The sequence below is a fragment of the Chrysemys picta genome, chromosome 3 (genome assembly GCF_011386835.1).
Source record: "Chrysemys picta bellii isolate R12L10 chromosome 3, ASM1138683v2, whole genome shotgun sequence".
Classification (NCBI taxonomy): Eukaryota; Metazoa; Chordata; order Testudines; family Emydidae; genus Chrysemys; species Chrysemys picta.
The window spans coordinates 51,668,717-51,692,122 of record NC_088793.1 but is presented as its reverse complement, the minus strand read 5'-3'; the positions used below and the strand labels follow the sequence as shown (position 1 = coordinate 51,692,122).

Genomic DNA, 23,406 nt, shown 5'->3' with positions numbered 1-23,406 from the left:
AGAAAGCATTAGCTTACATAGGAAATATTAACAAACCAAAAAATAAAAATTGTCTACACTTAAGGCCAAGTCTGATCCCACTGAGGTAAACAGAAAAACTTCCATTGACCTCAGTGGGACCAAGTTTTGGCCTTTAATCAGCATAAAATGCATTAAAAATTAAATTGTTAATGCTAAAATAATAATATAATTTTCAATTGAAACACCTTACATATTTCACTAATTTGTCGTGGTGACAAATGACTGACAACAGATGTGATTAGTTAGATTATTTGTTTAACTTAACATTTCTCTCCCTGACCCTTTTACATTTTCTGGATCATTTTTAACAATTACACAATCTTATTTGTCCCCCTGTCAAGAAACATTAGAACTAAAACTGCACAGATAAAGAAAATAAAAGTTCTCTACCTTTTCCAAGACTGAACAAGCAAATGTCACCGGATTAGAAATGTTCCTGATGCAGGAGACTGCGCCAGCAGCGAGAGTTTTACCATTCATGATGATTGCATCAAGTTCCACATAACCATCAGCATTCAGTACAGCACCATGACCTGCAGGAAACCATTCCATTTGTAAAAGGTCAAACATTCTTAGCCTTAAGCTTTTGAAATGAAGCAGAGAAAACAATTTCAGAGCTATTTACTACCCTGTTCTCTGACAGCTTTTGTCCTGGCTTCCTGTAAGAGATATTTGCTTTTATAGTCACAATCCTTTAAGTAAATATGATGCTTGTGGCTACAAAAAAGCATTTGATTGTTTTCTTTGAGTCATAAAGCTTTTATCTTGTTTCTAAAATCATAAAGCCTGCTAGGCATTGCATTTTTCCAGTGGTATTGACTGATGTCCCTTCTCAACATTTTAGGTAATCAGATAAGAGTATAGATGATCATAGAGCAACTCTAGTAATGTAGGAAGATATTTATTATACATGAAATATGTTTACTACTGAGGTAGACATGACTATTTTAGAGACAAGGCAAAACTGATTACTATTGTCAAGTTTCAACACTTTGCATTTCTAATATGCTTCTAAGCTATCTGCTTTTGGGGCATTTGAAAGAGTACATTCAGAGCCCCTTCAGAGCATTGTTTAAACATAGAACTACACACATAATCATTATCAAACAGGCTATTATGGCTGCGAAGAATTCTATCCAAATAGGAAAAAGAAAGATGCAAAATCAGGGTAAAGCAAAATGAACAGTAAAATGGTGCCTTACTAAAATTCCCACAAAGATGATATTAGTAAATGAAAAAAAGTACTGTATAGTGAGGGAGGAATTAAAGAGATTATTATTTTCAAGTGAGCCATAACCTTTAACATGTGTAGTGATTTTGGTCAATCTAGGCAGCAGTGGGCATTTTTTCCATGTTGGAAATCCATGGCACAATTGTTAGTCTTTGGTTATGGCAAGCCTGGATTGGAATGTCAAGATTTTTTTTATTTATTTATTTATTAGAGAGAAAAGGTGTGCGAGTTAATATCTTTTACTGGACCAATTTCTGTTGGTGAGAAAGACAAGCTTCCAAGCTTACACAGAGCTCTTCTTAAGGTCTGGGAAACAATCACTTTCCCAGTATGTTTGTGTCTCTCACCAACAGAGGTTGGTCTAACAAAAGATATCACTTCACCCACCTTATCTCTCTAATATCATGGGACTGACATGGCTACAACACCACTGCATACACAATTTTTTCTTTTTGTCAGAACTGAGGCGTACTGGCAGGATATGCTGGCAAAGCTTGCATGGAAGATATACACAATATGCCATATGGCTACACTATCAGTCACTTGGATAAGCACTCAAATTCACCACCAAAATTATTACAAATCTGAAACAACTTCTAGACTATCCAGCAACACTTTTCTTTCAAACATTCCCACTAATGTTTCTCATTGCTCTCCTTTGAAAGCATCCCTAAAGCACCATCAGGTTTATGACTCTATAAATCTGTGAAAAGGCTTATAGTGAAATGACGGTCATCTGCTTCTAAATTAAAATAGTATCATAACACTAGGGGCTGGTATCTATAAACTTGTAACTCCTATAAGTAAAACATTAAATGGAGAAACAAATCCTTCCTAGCCTTGATGTATATGACATAGCTGGGCAGTTAAGCAAAGGACTTCAGTGTAACAACAAGGGAAAAATAAAATCTTAAAGTTAAGGAAGAAGTACAAATGAAGCTGTTTATTTGTGTTATTGATATTCTATCTATGTTCATGATAGCCAAGCACTTTACAGACATTAAAATCAACATCTGTCTAGCAATTAGCACAAACCAGCCACCTATCTTATCGATGGGATACCCTTGGGCTGAGGGCACAAATTAAGAAAAAGCCGAGTGAACAAATCTTGACTTGTACCCTTAAAAATAATAATCACCAAACTTGGACTTGGGCAGAATGCATGAGGGAGGAAATTCCAGTGCTCAAGTTGTTCCAATGAGAGGGCCTAAATCCCTGAGCCATGGGGTCCAACCCTACGGACAGAGAGCATAAACTTCGGGATGGAATGCAACTCCCACAGTAGGAAGAAGTAAACTCTGAAGCCCTAATTCAGAAAACCACACTCATGCTAAAAAGTGTTTCAAGAAACCAAATGGCACCACTCTTTGTGGGTGAAAATTGGGGAAGGAGCTTAAAATAGCCAGGTCCACAATGCTCTATAAACTTCTGAATGCTAACCCACCTTGAATAGAGCTGGTCAAGAATTTTCCAGCAGAACAGTTTTGTGTTGGGAAATGCTGATTTGCTGAATCAAACTTTCTATCAATTAGATTCTGTAAAAACTTTTGATTGAAACCCAGCAGGTAGGCTAGCCAGTTTCCTGCCAGTCCTCCCAGCTGCCCAGCTCCTTGCCTGGCAGGCCTCTGGACTACTAGGTTCCCCAGACTACCTGGGAAGCTGGCTCACAGGCTGGACAGCTCCCTAGCTGTCTGCCTGCAGGTTGGTCGGTTGCCCAGCCCAGTCAGTGGTGGCTACCTACCTGGCCAGTTGCCTAAATGGCCAGAATTCCTGGGTTGCAGGCTTTCTAGCTGTCCTGTTTCCTTAGTAGTACTTACTCAGCTAGCCAACTCCCTGGGCTTCCTGGCTTCCCAGGCAGCAGGATCCCTTGGCTGCCTGCTTAACAGGCAGGCAAGTTGCCAGATGGTGAGCTGACCAGGTAGACAAGGAGCTGGCTGCTGAAACTGACTTTTTAAAACATGACATTCCAAATGTAAATTTTTTCACAGGATGAAAACTCTGGTCCCCACATACTTCTAACGATGTGCTGGAGCTGGATACAGATTGTTGCCTTGTGTCCCAAACTATGGTCTACATACAGCAGCCAGGATTCACAATGGTCTCCAAAAGCCATGTCAGAGTTGTGACTATTCCAGGCATTCTCACCTCTTCCACCTTTTTTAAACCATCTTCACTTTGGTAGATTTATTTGTATTGTTAACTTTGTATTGAATAATGAGCACATGGAATGGAAGAAACTGGGGACAGGGTGGTGGTCTCCAGTCAACTCAAGCCACTTTGGAAATGTTTACACTGCACTGTAAACATAGGTCTGTGGGACCGGGCTTGTGGACTCATGTTTCCAAGCCCACACCTGAGTATCCATGCTGCATTGCAAATCTGGACTTACAATTGCTGGATCCAGGTCTCACAACTATGCCAAAGCATTCATGCTGCACTACACTCACTTTCTGACTCAGGTCTGCAGCTAGATCTGTGTCCACACTGCAAAATTATAAGACTTGCATTCAAGTCACAGAGGGACTTGGGGCTCTGACCTATCCCCCAAGCAGGATCCTAAGACAAAGGTCCTGCATGCATGATGATTGAAATCATAGTCATATGTGTGTGGCTAGAAGGGGGATTTGAGATCAAACCTGAGTAAGAGCTTGGGCTTAGTGTGCAATGTAGACATACCCTTTGACCCACAGAGCCAGTGCAAAGTGGACAGACTCTGCCTGAAGGCTACCAGCAATGAATTCCCCATGCATAGATGAACTCTCCACTGGTATAAAGCTTGTGGAGGTAGAACAGCTGCCTCTTGTATCAGCTGCTGTAACTATTGCCAAGGCTATGTGGTGCAGGTTTGTGGAGATACACTCTTCCCACTCCCAAGATCTGAGCAGAGCTCTGCACTTAGGATGAATTCAGTCTCATGGAAAACTAGGGAAAAGAGTTGGTGGAGAACCACAAAAAGAAGGAGAACCACAAAGAGAAGGAGATGATTTTTGGCTTTTCTAACTAGGACTCCTTCTTATCATCCATCTTGACCTTGGTGTGACCTTACTTTTAAAACTGTTAAGCATGACATGCCCAATCTGGCATTGTTTGCTGAACTTCTCAGGCATTTAGCTGTTCTAGTTTCATTTCTACCTCTGCAGCTACTGTTGGTTCTTGCTTAGAGGAGAGGAAAGTGATCAGGAACAGTCAGCATGGATTCACCAAGGGCAAGTCATGCCTGACTAACCTAATTGCCTACTATGAGGAGATAACTGGCTCTGTGGATGAGGGGAAAGCAGTGGATGTGTTATTCCTTGATTTTAGCAAAGCTTTCGATACGGTCTCCCACAGTATTCTTGCCGGCAAGTTAAAGAAGTATGGGCTGGATGAATGGACTATAAGGTGGATAGAAAGCTGGCTAGATCGTCGGGCTCAACGGGTAGTTATCAATGCCTCCATGTCTAGTTGGCAGCCGATATCAAGCAGAGTGCCCCAAGGGTTCGTCCTGGGGCTGGTTTTGTTCAAGATTTTCATTAATGCTCTGGAGGATGGCATGGACTGCACTCTCAGCAAGTTTGCAGATGACACTAAACTGGGATATGCTGGAGGGTAGGGATAGGATACAAAGGGAGCTAAACAAATTAGAGAATTGGGCCAAAAGAAACCTGATGAGGTTCAACAAGGACAAGAACAGAGTCCTGCACTTAGGGACAGAAGAATCCCATGCACTGTTACAGGCTAGGGACTGAATGGCTAGGCACTAGTTCTGCAGAAAAGGACCTAGGGGTTACAGTGGATGAGAAGCTGGATATGAGTCGACAGTGTGCCCTTGTTGCCAAGAAGGCTAACGGCATTTTGGGCTGTATAAGTAGGAGCATGGACATGATCGTTCCCCTCTATTCGACATTGGTGAGGCCTCATCTGGGGTACTGTGTCCAGTTTTGGTCCCCACACTACAAGAAGGATATGGAAAAATTGGAAAGAGTCCAGCGGAGAGCAACAAAAATGGTTAGGGGGCTGGAACACATGACTTATGAAGAGAGGCTGAGGGAACTGGGATTATTTAGTCTGCAGAAGAGAAGAATGAGGGGGGATTTGATAGCTGCTTTCAACTACCTGAAAGGGGGTTCCAAAGCGGATGGATCTAGACTATTCTCAGTGGTACCAGATGACAGAACAAGGAGCAATGGGGGAGGTTTAGGTTGGATATTAGGAAAAACTTTTTCACTAGGAGGGTGGTGAAGGACTGGAATGGGTTACCTAGGGAGGTGGTGTAATCTCCTTCCTTAGAGGTTTTTAAGGTCAGGCTTGATGAAAAAAAGCCCTCGCTGGGATGATTTAGTTGGGGGTTGGTCCTGCTTTGAGCAGGGGGTTGGACGAGATGACCTCCTGAGGTCCCTTCCAACCCTGATATTCTATGATTCTATGAACCAGAGTTGAAAGGTTGCTAGAAAAAGGAACTTAGTGACTTCATTTTGTTTTCATTTATGGGATTTTTTTTAACCTTTTCCTTGTCCCTCCAATGGTGACTGGGAATGAAATTTTCTTCTGATTATCCAGAATATCTAGAAATTGTTATGGTTGCAAATGGAAATCTTTACAGTGGGGACCAAATTATTGTATTAAAAGGTGCAAGAGGTTTGGAAGAAATGTATTAATAGGTTTTGCAGTTTACTGATAGAAAAGGAATTTAGCAAATTGATTGTAGAGAGACTGATGTTGCACAACATTTGCTTTAGATGTGTGTGTATTTTTATCATGTTTGCGGATGTCTCAAGAGTAGTAAGATTCCCCACTAGTTTTGCTCATCTCCAGAGTTCCCTCTTTGTATGATCTTGGGAAAAAAATGATGTTCTTGTATATCAAAAAACCTCTTCTAAACCAACTTCTTTGATTGCTTCCTTCCTTTCCAACATACTGAAATTGCTCTTCTATGCATAGTTAATTCCCTTTTTGGCTTTTCTAACTAGGACTCCTTCTTATCATCCATCCTGACCTTGGTGTGACCTTACTTTTAAAACTGTTAAGCATGACATGCCCAATCTGGCATTGTTTGCTGAACTTCTCAGGCATTTAGCTGTTCTGGTTTCATTTCTACCTCTCCAACTACTGTTGGTTCTTGCTGTTGGTGGTGATGGTTATTAAATACTCCTCTTTCATGTGACAATTCCACAATTCAAGTGCTTCTTCTTTGGCCAATTCTTCTTCTCTACCTCTATGATTGCCTGTAACCACATTAACTTTAAATTCAGCCTTAAGTAGAAGTTCAATGCTGATGATGCCCAAATCTCCATTTCCTTCAATGTTTTGGTCTTTTCATCACTTTCTGACTGCCTTTTTTCTTTCTGTACAGCTTTTCACCATCGGATGTAGTCCTCCAAACAAGATGCGCGGGGACGATATTAGGCGTAAGGAAACAGAAAGTCAGACCAAAATGCAGTCTCATGCTTTCTCCATCTCTTTAAGACTGTTTGACCATACCTCAGCTTGTGAGACAGAACTCGGGTCTTGATTTCTCAGAATGGGGGGGTTGTAAATTATATTAAATATTAACTTTCTTTCTAACAAGCTTTCCAAAACCAAAAAATCTTAATTTTTTAGTAATTGAGCTTTTATTTAATATTTTCTATGGTGTATTATTTAAGTGCTATTCATGCTGACTGCATGAAATCTAAGGATGTAGCCTTTCATACTTTCTCCTTTAGATATCATTCACTGCACATCGGGGGGCGGGTGGGGGAAGGCTGATAATTTCAGAAGAACCCAAAACATTAACCATCAAGATGTATGTGCCTAACAGAGCAATCATGTCATTTTATTGTCTACTTTGTGTTTCTCCTCTTCCCCCCAATCTTATCTGCTAAGACAAGATTGTTACCTCAGTCCAGCATGGTATGCTCTTTTGGCCTGTGGCCATGTCTTTACTTGTCTGGCAGGCATCTAGAAGATTTCTGGCCACTTGAAAAGACAAAAAAAAAAAAAAAACCACCTTTGACAAGGTCCCTCACCAAAGGCTCTTATGCAAAGTAAGTGCCACGGGATAAGAGGGAAGGTGCTCTCATGGACCGGTAACTGGTTAAAAGATAGGAAACAAAGGGTAGGTATAAATGGTCAGTTTTCAGAATGGAGAGAGGTAAATAGTGGTGTCCCCCAAGGGTCTGTACTAGGACAAGTGCTGTTCAACATATTCATAAATGATCTGGGAAAAGGGGTAAACAGCGAGGTGGCAAAATTTGCAGATGATACAAAATTACTAAAGATAGTTAAAACCCAGGCAGACTGCGAAGAGCTACAAAAGGATCTCTCAAAACTGGGTGAGTGGGCAACAAAATGGCAGATGAAAGTTAATGTTGATAAATGCAAAATAATACACATTGGAAACCATAATCCCAACTATACATATAAAATGATGGGGTCTAGATTAGCTGTTACCACTCAAGAAAGAGATCTTGGAGTCATTGTGGATAGTTCTCTGAAAACATCCACTCAATGTGCAGTGATAGCCCAAAAAGTGAACAGAATGCTGGGAATAATTAAGAAAGGGATAGATAATAGGACAGAAAATATCATGTTGCCTCTATATAACTCCATGGTGCGCCCACATCTTGAGTACTGTGTGTAGATGTGGGCACCCCATCTCAAAAAAGACATATTGGAATTGGAAAAGGTTCAGAAAAGGGCAACAAAAATGATTAGGGGTATGGAACAGCTTCCATATGAGGAGAGATTAATAAGACTGGGACTTTTCAGCTTGGAACAGAGACGGCTAAGGGGAGATATGATTGAGGTCTATAAAATCATGACTGGTGTAGAGAAAGTAGATAAGGAAGTGTTGTTCACTACTTCTCATAACACAAGACTAGGGGCACCAAATGAAATTAATAGGCAGCAGCTTTAAAACAAATAAAAGGAAGTATTTCTTCACACAACACACAATCAACCTGTGGAACTCCTTGCCAGAGGATGTTGTGAAGGCCAAGACCATAATAGGGTTCAAAAAAGAACTACATAAATTCATGGAGGATAGGTCCATCAATGGCTATTATCCAGGATGTGAAGGAACGGTGTCCCTAGCCTCTGTTTGCCAGAAGCTGGGCATGAGCGACAGGGGATGGATCACTTGATGTTTACCTGTTCTGTTCATTCCCTCTGGGGCACCTGGCACTGGCCACTGTTGAAATACAGGATACTGGGCTAGATGGACCTTTGATCTGACCCAGTAGGGTAATTCTTATGTAAATAATAATAGTCATCTGGGAAGACAGTAGATCATTTGAACCACAGTTCCCAGAACATAAGAAAAGTGCCACGTGTTTTCTCTGCTGTATTTAAAAATGGGAATATAAAATTCTATTTCCCAATATCTTCTTTAACTTCCTGTCTTTTTCAGAACAAGAAACAAAATCTTCCTCCAAAGGCCAAATTCAGAACTGGTTTGAGCAGTTCAGCTAAACTTAGGTCAACAGGTTTGCACCCACTTATACAAGGTCTGAATATGGTCCCCAGTCATTAAGATTTTCCTTTGATTCACACTCTGGTTTTCTGACCTCACCTGTTTTTATTTTCCAGATTGTTCTGTATACTCCTCAAATATCACACTTCTTTCTGTTTTCCCTTCTCATCTCTTCACAGTTGGTGGTATGTTCTTCTTTCATGCTGCTCTATCATCTGGAACAGTCTCGCTGTGTTTAATTGACTCCCTGACTTTTTCAAAATCCTATTTCAAGACTTGTCTCTTCTCTCTGGCCTATGACACCTGACCTTTGTAATAAAAATCAAACTTACTCCCTGAGCCTCTGAGTTTCCTTGTGTTCAATCATTCTCCCTGAAACTTATCCACTGTGTTCCTGTTTATTCTTACCTTCTACATCTGGAGATTTTGCTATGTTATATATTGTGACCATGTGTAATTTACATTATTTTTCTTGCATTGGTAGACTGCATTCAGATATTAAAATAATATTTTGTGTGGATATTGCTATGCAAAGACAAAGTTAATGTTATGACATATCATGTATCAAATTTGCAACTGTTATTCTATTCTGAAAATGCAAAACGCATTCCATATTTCCATTTAAAAATGTTTTCTTCTATATTATTTTATAATGCAAATTCTGAACAAAAATATTACATTTTTCAAGATGATTCATCAAATAGAAATATTCTGCAGGATTTTCAAATAGAACATTTGTTTTCAATTACGAGACCCAGCTAAACTGCTTAATTGTCTATATAGTGTGGTACTCGTTCAGATAAATTAAGTTGAGTTTGCCTTTTTGCCATGGTATTTTGAAGCTTTATGCATGCTCTGTGAAATCCCTCTTTGTGAAGAACTATGTATTTGCAAAACGTAAATCCCAGATATTCTTGTTGGATCTCATATATATCCTCTGTAAAGATAACTTTACACCTATCACCATTTCAATACTGCCTCACCACATACTCATGCAACAACAAAATAGAAAGATTAAAATATATTTTATCACAAACACTTTTAGTAACTATTATTGCATGACTGCTCCCATGATCCCTATGTTCACATTACTTGTTACAATGGATTTACCTTGTATATTTTTTGATTAATGTAGTACAAGTTGAATAAACAAGCTCAAATCTAAAATTCACTGGAAACTGACACAAATCTCTCAGTATTATCTAAACCCCATTTATGTAGACAGAACACAAATAATCCAATTTTTTATCCAGGCCCATTCACAACAAAACACATTGGTGGATTAAAATTGGAAAGAAAAGCTATGGAATCAAAAGTCACAAAATTCAAATCCAGATTTCAGTGAGGTTTTAATGTGAGTTTTTAGTTCATGTTCATGTCAGGATTAAGTTCCTTTAATATCATGAGGTAAAATTTAAAGATGGAGTTCATAAAATTGAAAAAGTGGGTTAGATTGCTAAATCTGATTAATTTGTATTATCAGTGATGAATGATCAATTCGTAGCCATATACAGTAATTATTAACATATCATGTTGATTACCAACTTTATAATAATATATGGTAAGTCTGGATTACTCTTTTTTTTTCAATTTTCTATATAGTCTTTAATATTTTTAAAGTGATAGGCTTCATAGTTTAAACTGAATAATGGAACTACAATAGGCACTGCATTAAAGGATTCATCACAAAACAATTTCCATCATTTACATATAACACTTTACAAAATAACTGGAAACTACCAAAAAATGCTTTATGTCAAGAAGCATGATCCAACTCTTTTTCCATCCTGTCAGATTGTTCTTAAAGTTCCTACAAATCAAGCTTACTACTCTGCTTCACTGCTCAGTGTGGCTTCAGATTAATCTGCAGAGTGTCAATAAATCATAAACTCTTTTATTCATGCTCAAAGTGCATTCAATCAATTTTACCCACTGCTGAGCTTCTGGTATTATCAAACGTCTGATCTATCTTTGTGCATTTACTAAATAATTTAGGAAGATGATATTGACTGATTAGACATTAGTTTGAAGTTCACAGAATCTATAGTGATATTAAAATATTTCTAGTTGACAAAAAAACTCTTCAATTGTTGTTAGAATTATAGGATTGACACTTCATTTGCTTTTCTATAGTATACAAATTTCCTTTTTAACCAAAACATTTCCTTCCAAGGAAAACCACTTTGTTAACAGCATGTCTTCTGTTAAAGCTAGCCTCTAGTCCATATCCCGTTCTCCTATGGAAATTTATTATCTGAAACAGTCCTTGATCCTCTGGTTAAAAAGAGGCAGGCATTGATTCTCTGGGGTTTATTATTCTATTACAGACAGGATGCTTGTTACAACGTAGATCACCAGGTTACCCATGGCTAGCTGGTACAGGAAGTCAGAGATACACACACACAGAGATACAAAAGACAGTGGGCTAGCTCAAAGGCAGTTGATGAGCTAGACCTATCTATACTGAAGATTCTATTCTATTCTATTCTAGATAGGTTCTTCTACAACCCTTATCACTGTAATATCTGAGCACCTTCCAGTAGTCCATTACACAATGTGACTATCATCTGTCACATGGTTTGTTCTTTCTCTCTCATCCTCTTGTCAGGGGGGATAATTGTTTTCAGTGTAGTGTTTGGTTTAGGCGGAAGGAGAGGTCCTTAGTTCTTGTGGGAGTTCATTCAATAGTTTCAGACTGGTCCCTGAGAAAACTCTGTTTACTACATAGATAAGCTTAAACCTTGTGGTAGAGAGTCCCATTGTGCCCGAGAAGCAGAACTGTCAACCGTGCTTCCTGATACTGGAGTTTTTGGTAATCTTTTAGATAGCCTGGACCAGGCCATTGAACACTTCAAAGATAAGGACTAGGACCTTGAACTTGAGTCCATATTCTATGGAAGCCAGTATAGAGAACAGAGGACAGGTCTGATGTGCTTGCAGTAGCTTGTGTTGGTTAGGAGAACAAGTACAGAATGTTGCAGTGTGAGTTTCCTAAAGGCTGATGGCTCCACTCCAAAGTATATAGCATTGCTGTATTCCAGACAGGAGATGACAAAGGCATACATAACTGAGGTCTGGTCATCATCTGTTAAGAGAGAACAGAGGTTTCCAGCAAGCCAAAGGTAGTAGGCATTACTCGTGGATGCTGCTGTGTGATAGCTTAGTGTCATTGAAGAATCCGAGAGCACTCCTTTACTATGGACTGAGCTGACCAATTGCAGGTGTTTACATGTAGATGTCTATCTGGTTCAATATCTGAGGCCATATAGACCAATGGTTCTCAAAGCCGGTCCTCCGCTTGTTCTGGGAAAGCCCCTGGCGGGCCGAGCCAGTTTGTTTACCTTCCGCGTCTGCAGGTTCGGCCAATCACGGCTCCCATTGGCCATGGTTCGCCGCTCCAGGCCAATGGGGGCTGCAGGAAAGGCAGCCAGCTCATCCTTCGGCCCGCGCCGCTTCCCGCAGCCCCCACTGGCCTGGAGCGGCGAATCGCAGCCAGTGGGAGCCGTGATCGGCCGAACCTGTGGACCCAGCAGGTAAACAAACCGGCCCGGCCCAGCAGGGACTTTCCCTGAACAAGCAGCGACTGGCTTTGAGAACCACTGATATAGACCATCCAAGTTACCAAATATCTGAGCACTCAAACAATCCCTGGGAATTCCTTAATTTTTTTCATGATTTGTGAAGAGCTCCCACACTGCTGTATGTAAGCCACCCAGCCCCACATTCCCTTACTAATTCAGCCATTCCCATTAATAGGAAATTCTTGAAGTTAATATGAAGGAAAGTCATTGGCTATCTGGTCATCAAGACAGCCCTGACATTCCGCTAAGACCAAGTGTGACAGGGTGGCCACCCCATAAGGGCAGTAGTGCCTAGTGCTCAGCCCACTCCACCACCTCACATGGCCCTTTACGGATTTTGAAAGGCCCAATAAAGATTATATAAGGACCTGTGGAGAATAGGGATAGAGAAGAAGCAGTCCCATGAATAAGCAGAGATTGGGAGCAAGATAGGTACTGTTTCTTTAAAGGCCTGGGACCAGGAGCCTGACAGACTGGGCAGGACAAGGCTCCTCTTTTCCCCAACCATTCAGGGTTGAAAAATTTGGAGAAAGGGGTCAGCATAAAGGCTACCTCCTCCCTTACAGGGAAGGCAGACACTGACAAGAGAAGGATGGCCCACTGAACTCTCCAGATTGAAAGGCAAATAAGAAAGGGTGTTCAGCTGAAGGAGGCTGGCAAAAGCTGTGCAGCTGACTATTCCAGTGGAAGATGTCTGAGACTCAAACACCAGCTCCAGGAAGAGGGCTGTGTGGGAACACCTGCTTGAGGAAAGGAAGGTCAGGCTATCCAAAGGTAAGAGGCCTGAGACACAAACCCAGACCCAGAGGGAGGGCTGAATGGGAACTCTTGTTTGAAGAAGGGAGATATTGATGGTTTTAAAAGGAAGAGACAGAGGGACTGCTCAGAATGCAGTCTCAGCTGCTACAGAAAAGGGGTGGGAGTTGTCTTTGAGAAAGTACCTTTGTAGTTGGCCAAGGAAAAGCTGTGGGGATCCATAGATGCAGGTAGGGCTAGCAGAGTTCAGAGACCTGGTGAAGATGTCGGCAAGAAGGGTGAAGGTAGGAGCAGCTCAGGGAAGTATAGGAGTCCTCATCCACCCAACAGTCCTTATCCACCCAAAACCGGGTCTTTGGGCTGGAACCCAGAGGAGACTGTGGGCTTGGGTTCCCCTGCCTCTCCCAGACCAAGGGTGTGTGTGCAAGAGTGTTAAAAATGTAAAAGAGGCCAAGAATTACAAGTTCCAGATAAATGTTGGGAGACAGACTTGAAGGCCATTAGATATTGAGTGTCCTATTTTTGGACTTTTTTTGTTTTCCCTGGAAGGGGAAATGGGCTGAGTAGTGACCTGGCAGAAGGGTTAGGCCATGGAAAACAACAGATCACTGTGGAACAAGAATGGCTAAAAGGGGTGTGTGACATACCAGGGTACAATCCAGATTAATGAGTAGCTGTGTCATTCCTGCCCTGCAACCTTGGGTGCCTTACAGTACCTTGCTGCAATAGCTCCCACCTGGGCCACTGACAAACAGCCTTCCAGCATGCAAGCCACATCCTGAGTGTCTGTGTGTAACTGCAACCTGTCAGCCATACTTCGGTTACATTCTGGCTCTTACCAGCCTTGGTTAGGTTAGTGAGCCCAACACTCCCCTAGTTTCAGATTTTCCCCCAGAAACCTGTCTTGTACTGCCCAGCCTGCTTCTGAATAGTACAAATCTCTTGAATCTGTTATTCCTTTAAGGGAATAATATTCACATAACTTGTCACCCCCAATGGAGAGACTTCAACTTGAACACACTGAATTAGAAAAAACAATAGAACGAGTTTATTAACTACAAAGAGATAGATTTTAAGTGAGTACAAATAATGTCACATAAAAGTCAAAAATGGTTACAAGAACAATAAAATAAGATATTTACTAATACGTAACTCAGGGATCGGCAACCTTTGGCACGCGACTCGCCAGGGTAAGCCCCCTGGGGGGCCAGGCCCGTTTGTTTACCTGCCGCGTACGCAGGTTCAGCCGATGGCGGTTCCCACTGGCCGTGGTTCACCGTCCCAGGCCAATGAGGGCTGCGGAAAGTGGCGTGGGCCAAGGGAGCCGCTTGCCAAAGGTTGCCAAGCCCTGACCTAACTTAACAAACTATGTCAAATTCAAGCGAAGTTTCTCACCACATGCTTACAACAGTCTTACTGACCAAACCATGTAGATTAGGACCCCTTCTCCCATACTTCAGGTGCCATGAATGAAATGGACAGGAAGAAAGAGAGGGTTCCCTTGGGATGTTTGTCCTTCCTTTTTATAGTTTCAGTCCCTCTCTTGAAAAATATTTCCAGATGGGCACCTATGAGACAGAGCCTATGTGGAAGGATGTTCCCTGCTGCTTTTTCTCATCTATTTGAGCTTTCTCTGTTTCCCTTCCTGATTGATGACTCTGTTTACTGCTTAAATGCAAATTAAAGAGAGCACACATTCCTTTGTTTAGGATAGACCTGTTTTCCAACCTCAGTTTGAGCAGGGCTGTGGGGTTTGGAACATGTGTTAACATCATACAGGGAAATCGTATAACTTTATATACAATGTTGCCACACACATTTTGCCAGGATGATACTGACCATAATTTTCAAATTATATCTGACAAAACATGCCTTGTACAAAAGTATTACAATAGTGTGTAGGATGTGAACACAGGAGTAAATTCTGTCACAGGGTACTAAAGTGAAAAAACCCTGCAACGCTTCATCTGAACATATGGAGGCGCTCTGGAGGCTCATCTATATCAAGCAGTAGGTATTTTTGATATTGGACAAGTGTCTTTGTGGATATATTCACAGTTTCCATCCTTTCCTAGGTCTGCTGCGTCATAAGGAAAAAGTTATTCGGACTAGTTGATTCTCTCTTGAAGATTACTCAGGTCTGGTCTACACTACAAACTTAGGGGTCATGTTAGGAAGCCACATTAAGTCAATGTAATAATGTATGTGTCTACACTACTGAGTCCCATCCACAAACCTAAGTTGCCTATAAAACGCTTGATTCTACATCTACAGGTTGACATGGGGATAGTGTAGATGCTGCATTGTATAATTAGAATGAATTGGACTCCAGGAGGTGTCTCACAATGTTCTGCTGTGACTGTTCTGGAAAGCACTTTCAATTCCACTGCACTTCAGCCAAGTACACAGGAATCAGCCCCTCCCCTGTTAAAGCCCCGGGGAACTTCTGAATTTTCATTTCCTGTTTGATCAACATGGAGAGCTCGCCAGCACAGCTGAACATGGAGACTCGAGGCTGCAAACACGCTGCAGCATGGAGTACACAGGAGGTGGGGGATTTTATTGCTGTGTGGGGAGAAGAGTCTGTGCAGGCAGAGCTCCGATCCAGCAGAAGAAATGCTTACATCTATGCCAAGATCATGTAGGCCATGGGGGAGAAGGGCTACCCCAGGGACATGCAGCAGTGCCATGTGAAAATAAAGGAGCTTCAGCAAGCATACCAGAAGACAAGTGAGGTGAACAGTCATTCTGGTTCTGCCCCACAGACTTGCCATTTTTATGAGGAGCTGCATGAGTTTCTCAGCGGTGACCCCACTACTACCCCAAAAGGCAGGTGGATTCCTCCCAAGAGTCCCAGGCCACCTTGGTCAACAACAAGGAGGACATTGTTGACAAGGAAGAGGAGGATAAGGGGAATGGGAGGCAGGCAAGTGGAGGATCCAGTCTCCCCGACAGCCAAGAACTGTTTTTAACCCTGGAGCCCATCCCTTCACAGGACCAGGTGGCAGCCGAGTGTGATGCCGGGAAAGGCACCTCTCGAGACTACTCATTTCCAATCAAACTGTAGGGGTTACAGCTATTATTTTTTATGTTTAATCTGAACAAAAAAGTATGTGTAGTAGGTATCAGTGGCCACTGCAGCTATGCAGAGGGTACTCCCAAAAAAGCCTGTTTATGTGAACAGGGATGGCCTGGGAATCCTCCATGGAGATCTCTAGGAAGCTTTCATAGATGTTCTCTGCAATCCTTTACAGAAGGTTTCTGGGAAGGGCTGCCTTATTTTGTCCACCATGGTAGGACACTTTTATGCACCACTCCAATATTAACCCTGCTGGCATCATTGCATCACATTACAGCATAAGGACCAGGTCTCTACGCAGATGCTTGCAGCATCTGCTCCCTTACTACCTCTGTTACCCTCAGGAGACTGATATCGCATAAGGTCACCTAGGGAAAATGGGGGAAGTTTTCAATGCAAGTCCTTGCACAAAAAAATACAAGTAATCCCTCCCCCCTTTGGTGAAATCTGGGTCACACTTCATGCTTTCCCTAAAGTCCCATAGCTGTGGTTGGAAAGGATCACTGTATATTGCAAGCCACATTGAAAAAAAGGGGGGGGGCTTCCTGTTTGTCTCCCTCCCCTCCCCGCAACCCTGTGCTGCCTTTGTAAAAAAAACAAACCATTTGGAGGTCTTTACACTGGTGCCTGTCCTCAAGCACCATCCAAGGTGGCTAGGGAAAAGGGGGTATTTCTCAACTGTGCTCCCAATGATGTCTTCACAAAAGCAGCAGCACAAGACCTGTCGCCCATGCCTCGTGGCCATACTCACCATGGTTGGAGCAGTAAACCGACTCTTGCAATAGCAAGTAATTGCGATTACGTTGTGACTTGCAGTGAAGGGTATTTTTGTTTTATAAAAATAATCAACCTTGCACCAGAAACAATGTATGCACTGTCAATGGTTCCCTTGTGCTTTGTTTTCCTTGCAGCTGAAACCTTGTCCGTAGACACATCCTCCACACCGGGACAGAGACCTTCCCAGTTTAGAAGGTGGAAAAAGAAGACTCGGGAGGACATGTTCAATGAGTTAATGCACACCTTCAAGACTGAAAAGATGGCACTCAGAGCATGGAGGATTTCACTGTCCGAGGACATGGACAGAGAGGACAGAAGAGCATGCAGGAAACAAGAGCGCACCACACAGGATGAGATGCTGAGGATTATGAAGGAGCAATCAGACATGTTGAGGCGTCTGGTTGAGCTTCAAGAAAGGCAGCTGGAGATTAGATTCTCTCTGCAGCCTATGCTGAACTTCCTGCCATCATCATCCAATTCTTAATCCTCCACCCCAAATGTCCTATGAGGCGGGGTGGGGGAGGGAGAGTTAGATTTCCCTTGCACTCAATGCCAGGGAAGGGTTCAGGGAACCGAAGGCGCCCATTCCCAGACCTTTGATTGTTATTGCAGTGAATCTGTAAGCAAGCTTTCCTTGTTTCTCCCCTCATAGTGTTATCAGCCCTGCTCCCCCAGGTTATCTTACTTTTCTTTGCTGTCTGTGTGTTTGTGTGCATAATACTACTAAATGGATTGCAGATAAAAGGCACTTTATTCATTCCACACATGGTGGTTGGCGGGGGTGGAATTTACAGGAGAGAAAATGGAATGGAAGAGTCAGTTTGGTAAGGAACAACACAGATTACTGTCACATTCTGGCTCATTGCTGAAACTCGTTTTCAAAGCCTAACAGAGACACAGAGCCCCTCAATGTGCTCTTCTTATTGCCTGGTATCTGGCTGCTCAAAATTGACTGCCAGGCGATTTGCCTTAATCTCCCCCTCCCCCCCGGTGGAAACTTTTCTCCCTTTGTTTCACAGATATTATTGAGCACACAGCAGGCAGAAACAACAATGGAGATATTGCTTTCACTTAGGTCTAGCAAGCAAACAGCATCATCAGTCCTTTAAACACGCCAAGGCACATTCCACCAGCATTCTGCACTTGCTCAGCCTATGGTTGAACTGGTCCTTACTGCTGTCCAGGCTGCCGGTGTATGGCTTCATGAGCCATGGAAGCAAGGGGTAGGCTGCATCTCCCAGGACCACAGTTGGCATTTCAACATCATCAATGGTTATTTTGTGGTCTGGAAAGAAAGTCGCTGCTTGCAGCTTTCTGAACAGACTTGTGTTCCTAAAGATGTGCACATCATGCACCTTTCCTGACCATTCCACTTTGATGTCGGTGAAATGGCCCCTGTGATCCACCAGCGCTTGCAACACCATTGAGAAGTATCCCTTTCAGTTTATGTACTCTTTTGCAAGGTGATCTGGTGCCAAGATAGGGATATGCATTCCGTCTATCGCCCCAAAACAGTTAGGGAACCCCATTGTGGCAAAACCATTCCTTATGTCCTGCACGTTGCCCAGAGTCATTTCCTTTCTTAGCATAAGTCTGTTGGGGGCCCTGCAAAGTTGGATCACAACAGATCCTACGGTAGATTTACCCACTCCAAATTGATGCCCCACTGACCGGTAGCAGGCTGGCATTGCAAGCTTCTACAGAGCTATTGCCACTCGCTTCTTCACTGTCAGAGCAGCTCTCATTTTAGTATTACTGCACTTCAGAGCTGGGGAAAGCTCTGCACACAGTTCCTGGAAAGTGGCCTTATTCATTCGAAAGTTCTGCAGCCACTCCTTGTCATCCCATAGCTGCATAACGATCCAGTCCCACCAGTCAGTGCTTGTTTCCCAGGACCAGAAATGGTGCTCAACCATGTTCAGCTGCGGCGTTACTGTTGCTAGCAACCGCTAATTGTTTTGCTTTATGACTTACAGCAGGGCTGCTTGCATGGCATCGCATTGTTCCATGTGGCAGCTCCTGTCTCAGCTGTGGAAATACTGCAGAATAAGGCGCAAGGTGTTTGTAATGCTCACAACAAGAGTGTACAGCTGAGTGAGGTCCATGCTTATCATGCAATGGTGTCCGTGGCTAACCCAGGCTTTTGAGAAAAGGGACAAAAAAGCCCTTGTTTGTTTGCCATTGATTTCAGGGATGGAGGGAGGTAAGTGCATCATGGGACGCTAAAACCATATTCCCATAACCACCTGCACCAATGTTTTAATCCCATAAGGCATTTAGAGCCCTACCCACAGCTACAGTGTTCCGTTCATTCATGCAAGCGCTGCTAGTGAGGATGCACTCCGCCAACACAATGAGCGTGGTGTGGACACGCAAGATCGACTTGCTTAGATCAGAGGCTTGATGTCGACTTATATAAAGTTTACTTAACTTTGTAGTATAGACGTGGCCTAAGTCACTGTTAGACTAACTGCTGTATACTATGATTTGCTGTCTCTTCAAAGAGGCTGTATCTGCACTGTCTTGTATGAGGGAATGAATGTCCACTTCTAAAAATGGCCGTTTCACTGACAATCATGGGAAATTGCATCTTGGATGGCATTCTGTAGCAGGGTAGACCAATGGATTATTAAAGCATCAGCAAAGGTTTAGAGCTTTCCTTGAACCTGTGTGCACCCCATAGCAAGGTTGCTTTTGTCCCTCTGCTGCAGTTCTTTCTTCCATTAAGTACCATGAACATTTCTAACCTAACACAGTATATGATTGCTTCCTCGTGACCTTTCTAATCCTGGCTTGCTGCTGCTGGGCATATTTATTGGTTTTGGACATCATCATGGTTTTTCTAGTGTCATGTTGCTGTCCAACACAATTTGCTCTAGCCAGAGTTCTACTATGAGTGTGCTGCAGATTAGCTTCTTCATCATTACACCATAGCAACACAGTTCTGTTAGCTGATACCATTCCTTCATTAGTGGGGTTGATAATGAATTTGGGGGTAAGGTAACCGAGCCAGACCAGGCCTTCTCCAACTACATCCAGCACTTGGCATCATTAGCATATCCGCCCTCTGGGATACTGGCTTTTTTTCTGATGACAGCTTACAAAGGTAGTCCTCTAGCTCAAGTGATAGAAGTCTGTGCTGAAAATTCAGGGTTGAATGTTACAGTTGTGCACATTAGAATTTGTTTTTTAGTTTTTCCTTTTTAAAAAAGGAAATTACATCCCATAAGCTACATTTAGGTTGCAAAGTCAAGCACTCAAAAGAAAGAAAATGCCAAATTTCCTGTGCAACTTTAATTCTGCCCCCTTGGGCATATGCATTATGATACCATCTTTAATTACATGTTCACATACTACTTTTCAATAGGACCCTTGCCTCATTCAGTGCACAGACTGGATATGGGCAGTTCATTGTTGTGAGCAGAAGTCAGTCTGAGTGGTATCAAGGACATAGGTGAAGGAAGGCAAGTCACAGCATTAGAAAGACATTGTATCGACTCACACATTTATTACTTAGAGAAAATGACCTTATCACACATTAAGTGGAGGGGGGTCGTTGTCTGGCTTGTTGGAAAAGGTTTGTGCCCCTTTAACGGCTAGAGAGCCTGGGAGTGATTTTCTTCTGCTGCAGCTGCAGAACAGGTCAGCAAGGGGACACTGATATATTCCCACCCCACAGGTAACTGGAAGAGAGGGGGAACTATATAGGCCCATGCCAGTGTAGGAAAAGCTCTCTTTTACCTGTACCAGAGAAAGAAGCACGCACTCTGCCACCCATGGAAGTGGTGAAATACTGGATTTTGCCAGGATCTGCTGTGGGCATTGCGCACCAGTCGCTTCTTATTTGGGGGGCTGCAAAGGAATTTTTCCATCACTGCCAGATTTGCCAAGACAAAGTGGGGTTTTTTCACTTTACCTATAGCAAAATTTTTTTGGGGGGGTGCTAAATTGGGCAAACATGAAATGGAAGTTAGGCTATGATGTTACAATTCATTATGTAAATGTGGGGTGGCTGTCCAGTGCAGGCACTCCGTAGGGAGGGGATAGAGTGATCAAATAATATGGATTGGTAAAGGATTTAAAGGAGGTATTCTTTAAAGGAGCAAAAATGGTGGAGGGCAGGTTTCGGGGCTCCTATGACTGGTATGGCAGGGAGCCACCCCCCCCCCCTTAACCCTCATTTGAGGGGTGTGGGTGAGGACCCAGCAGCAGGGTGGCTGGGGACCAGGATGGGTAAGGGGGAGGGATGATGGAAGCCCCCCTGGGTATAGAGTGAAATGATCATGGGATTACCTGTACAGGCCTTGACTTTCCAAAGTGCCAGGGGGTGCTCAACCCCTGGCTCTGATCCAGGCCCCGCCCCCCACTCCATCCTTCCCACAAACAATGCCTCTTCCCGCCTACGCTCCTTCCCCGCCCGGCCTTTTCCCACCCAGTTCCGCCCCCTCCCCCGAGCACATTTCATCCTCGCTCCTCTCCTCTCCTCTCCTCACCCCAGCCTTCTGCATGCTGCAAAACAGCTGATCGCAGTGAGTAGGACGCATGGGGAGGGAAGGGAAAGTGTTAATCCATGGGGCCCGCTGGAGGCACTAAGGGTTTGGGGGGAAGCTAATGGGGAGCTGTCAGTGGGTGCTCAGCACCCACCATTTTTTCCTCATGGGTCCTCCAGCCCTGCAGCACTCATGGAGTCAGCGTGTATGATTACCTGCATTGTATGCTTTTATCTGTGGCTATTCCCAGACATTTAAGAATAAAGCTGTGGCCTAATTAAACCACATCCAGTGTCTCCTGTCCTCCTTCCAGCATAGCCAGACAAAGAGGAGTTGTTAGACAGGGTAAAAGAGAGAAAATAGGAGTGAAATGATTTATTCAAATAGGAAAATATTAATGCACTGGAATACAGGGGGAAAAAGTCAAAGGACAGAGATTTGCTGATAGAGAAACGATGAGGAGAGAGCAAAGGCAGTTAGGAGGCATGAGAAGGAGGCTGTTCACACAAAAATGGTGGTGTATCTCTTCTCAACAAAAATTTAATAGCAGAATACTGTAATGAGGTTTTATATTTCTAAGGCTTCATTGCTATTTCAAGACAAACTACAGAACATTTATTAGTGTAATATGAAGTATTATAAATAATGTAAACTAACTAGTTTTTGAGGGGGATTAAGAGTTTGGTTGATAACAGTAATAGTGTTGATATAATATACTTAGACTTCTTTAAGGCATTTGATGTGATACTGCTTAACATTTTTATTAAAAAACTAGAAAGATATAGGGAGGAAGGGATTGCTCAGTGGTTTGAGCATTGGCCTGCTAAACCCAGGGTTGTGAGTTTAATCCTTGAGGGGGCCACTTGGGGATCTGGGACAAAATCAGTACTTGGTCCTGCTAGTGAAGGCAGGGGGCTGGACTCGATGACCTTTCAAGGTCCCTTCCAGTTCTAGGAGATGGGATATCTCCATTAAAAAAAATTTAAAAATTGGGGGGAAGGATAGCTCAGTGGTTTGAGCATTGGCCTGCTAAACCCAGGGTTGTAAGTTCAATCCTTGAGGGGGCCACTTAGGGATCTGTGGCAAAATCAGTACTTGGTCCTGCTAGTGAAGGCAGGGGGCTGGACATGATGACCTTTCAAGGTCCCTTCCAGTTCTAGGAGATGGGATATCTCCATTAATTTATTATTTATTTATTTATTTATTAATTAAAATTAACATGGCATGTATTCAATGGATTAAAAATTGACTAACTGATAGTCTCAAATATAATTATAAATGGGGAATCATCACTGAATGAGTGTGTTGCTAGTCAGGTCCCACAGGGATCAGTTCTTGACCCTATGCTATTTATCATTTTCATTAATGACCTGGAGGAAAACAAAATCATCACTGAAAGTTTGCAGATAATACAAAAATTGGGGAAGTGGTAAATAATGAAGAGGACAGGTCAATGATATAGAGCTATCTAGATTGCTTGATAAACTAGGCACGAGCATACAATATGCATTTTAATATGGCTAAATGTAAATTAATGCCCCTAGGAACAAGCTACTTCCAGGATGGGGGAAACTATCCTGTGAAGCAGTGACTGAAAAAGATTTTGGGTCATGGTGGATAAGCAGCTGAACATGAGCTCCCAGGTGATGTTGTGGCCCAAAGAGCTAATACAATCTTTGAATGCATTCTCAAGTAGGAGTAAAGAGGTTATTTTACATCTGTATTTGACACTGCCGAGACCACGGCTGGAATACCATGTCTAGATCTGGGGTCCACAATTCAACAAGGATGTAGAATATTTGGAGAATTTCCAGAGAAGATAAGCTAAATAAATTGAGCTTTTTGAGTCTAACTAAGAGAAGGTTAAGGGGTGACTTGATTACAGTATATAAGTAATTACATTGGGAACAAATATTTAATAATGGGCTCTTCAACCTAGTAAAGAAATGTATAACATAGTCCAATGGCTGGAAGTTGAAGCTAGACAAATCCAGACTGGAAGTAAGGCATAAATTGTTCAACAGTGAGTATTTAATCAT

At 42.6% G+C, this 23,406-nt stretch overlaps 1 protein-coding gene across 12 annotated transcripts in view; it reads right to left on the bottom strand.

Moving 5' to 3' along the window:
• LOC101949232 (isoaspartyl peptidase/L-asparaginase-like) overlaps positions 1-23,406 on the bottom strand; it is a 236,845-nt gene that overhangs the window by 163,735 nt on the left and 49,704 nt on the right. For all 12 annotated transcript variants that reach the window (XM_065587915.1, XM_065587919.1, XM_065587914.1 and 9 more), the window contains one exon: positions 412-554. In XM_065587915.1, the coding sequence (XP_065443987.1) occupies positions 412-554 (143 nt within the window). The remainder of the gene's footprint in view (positions 1-411; positions 555-23,406) is intronic.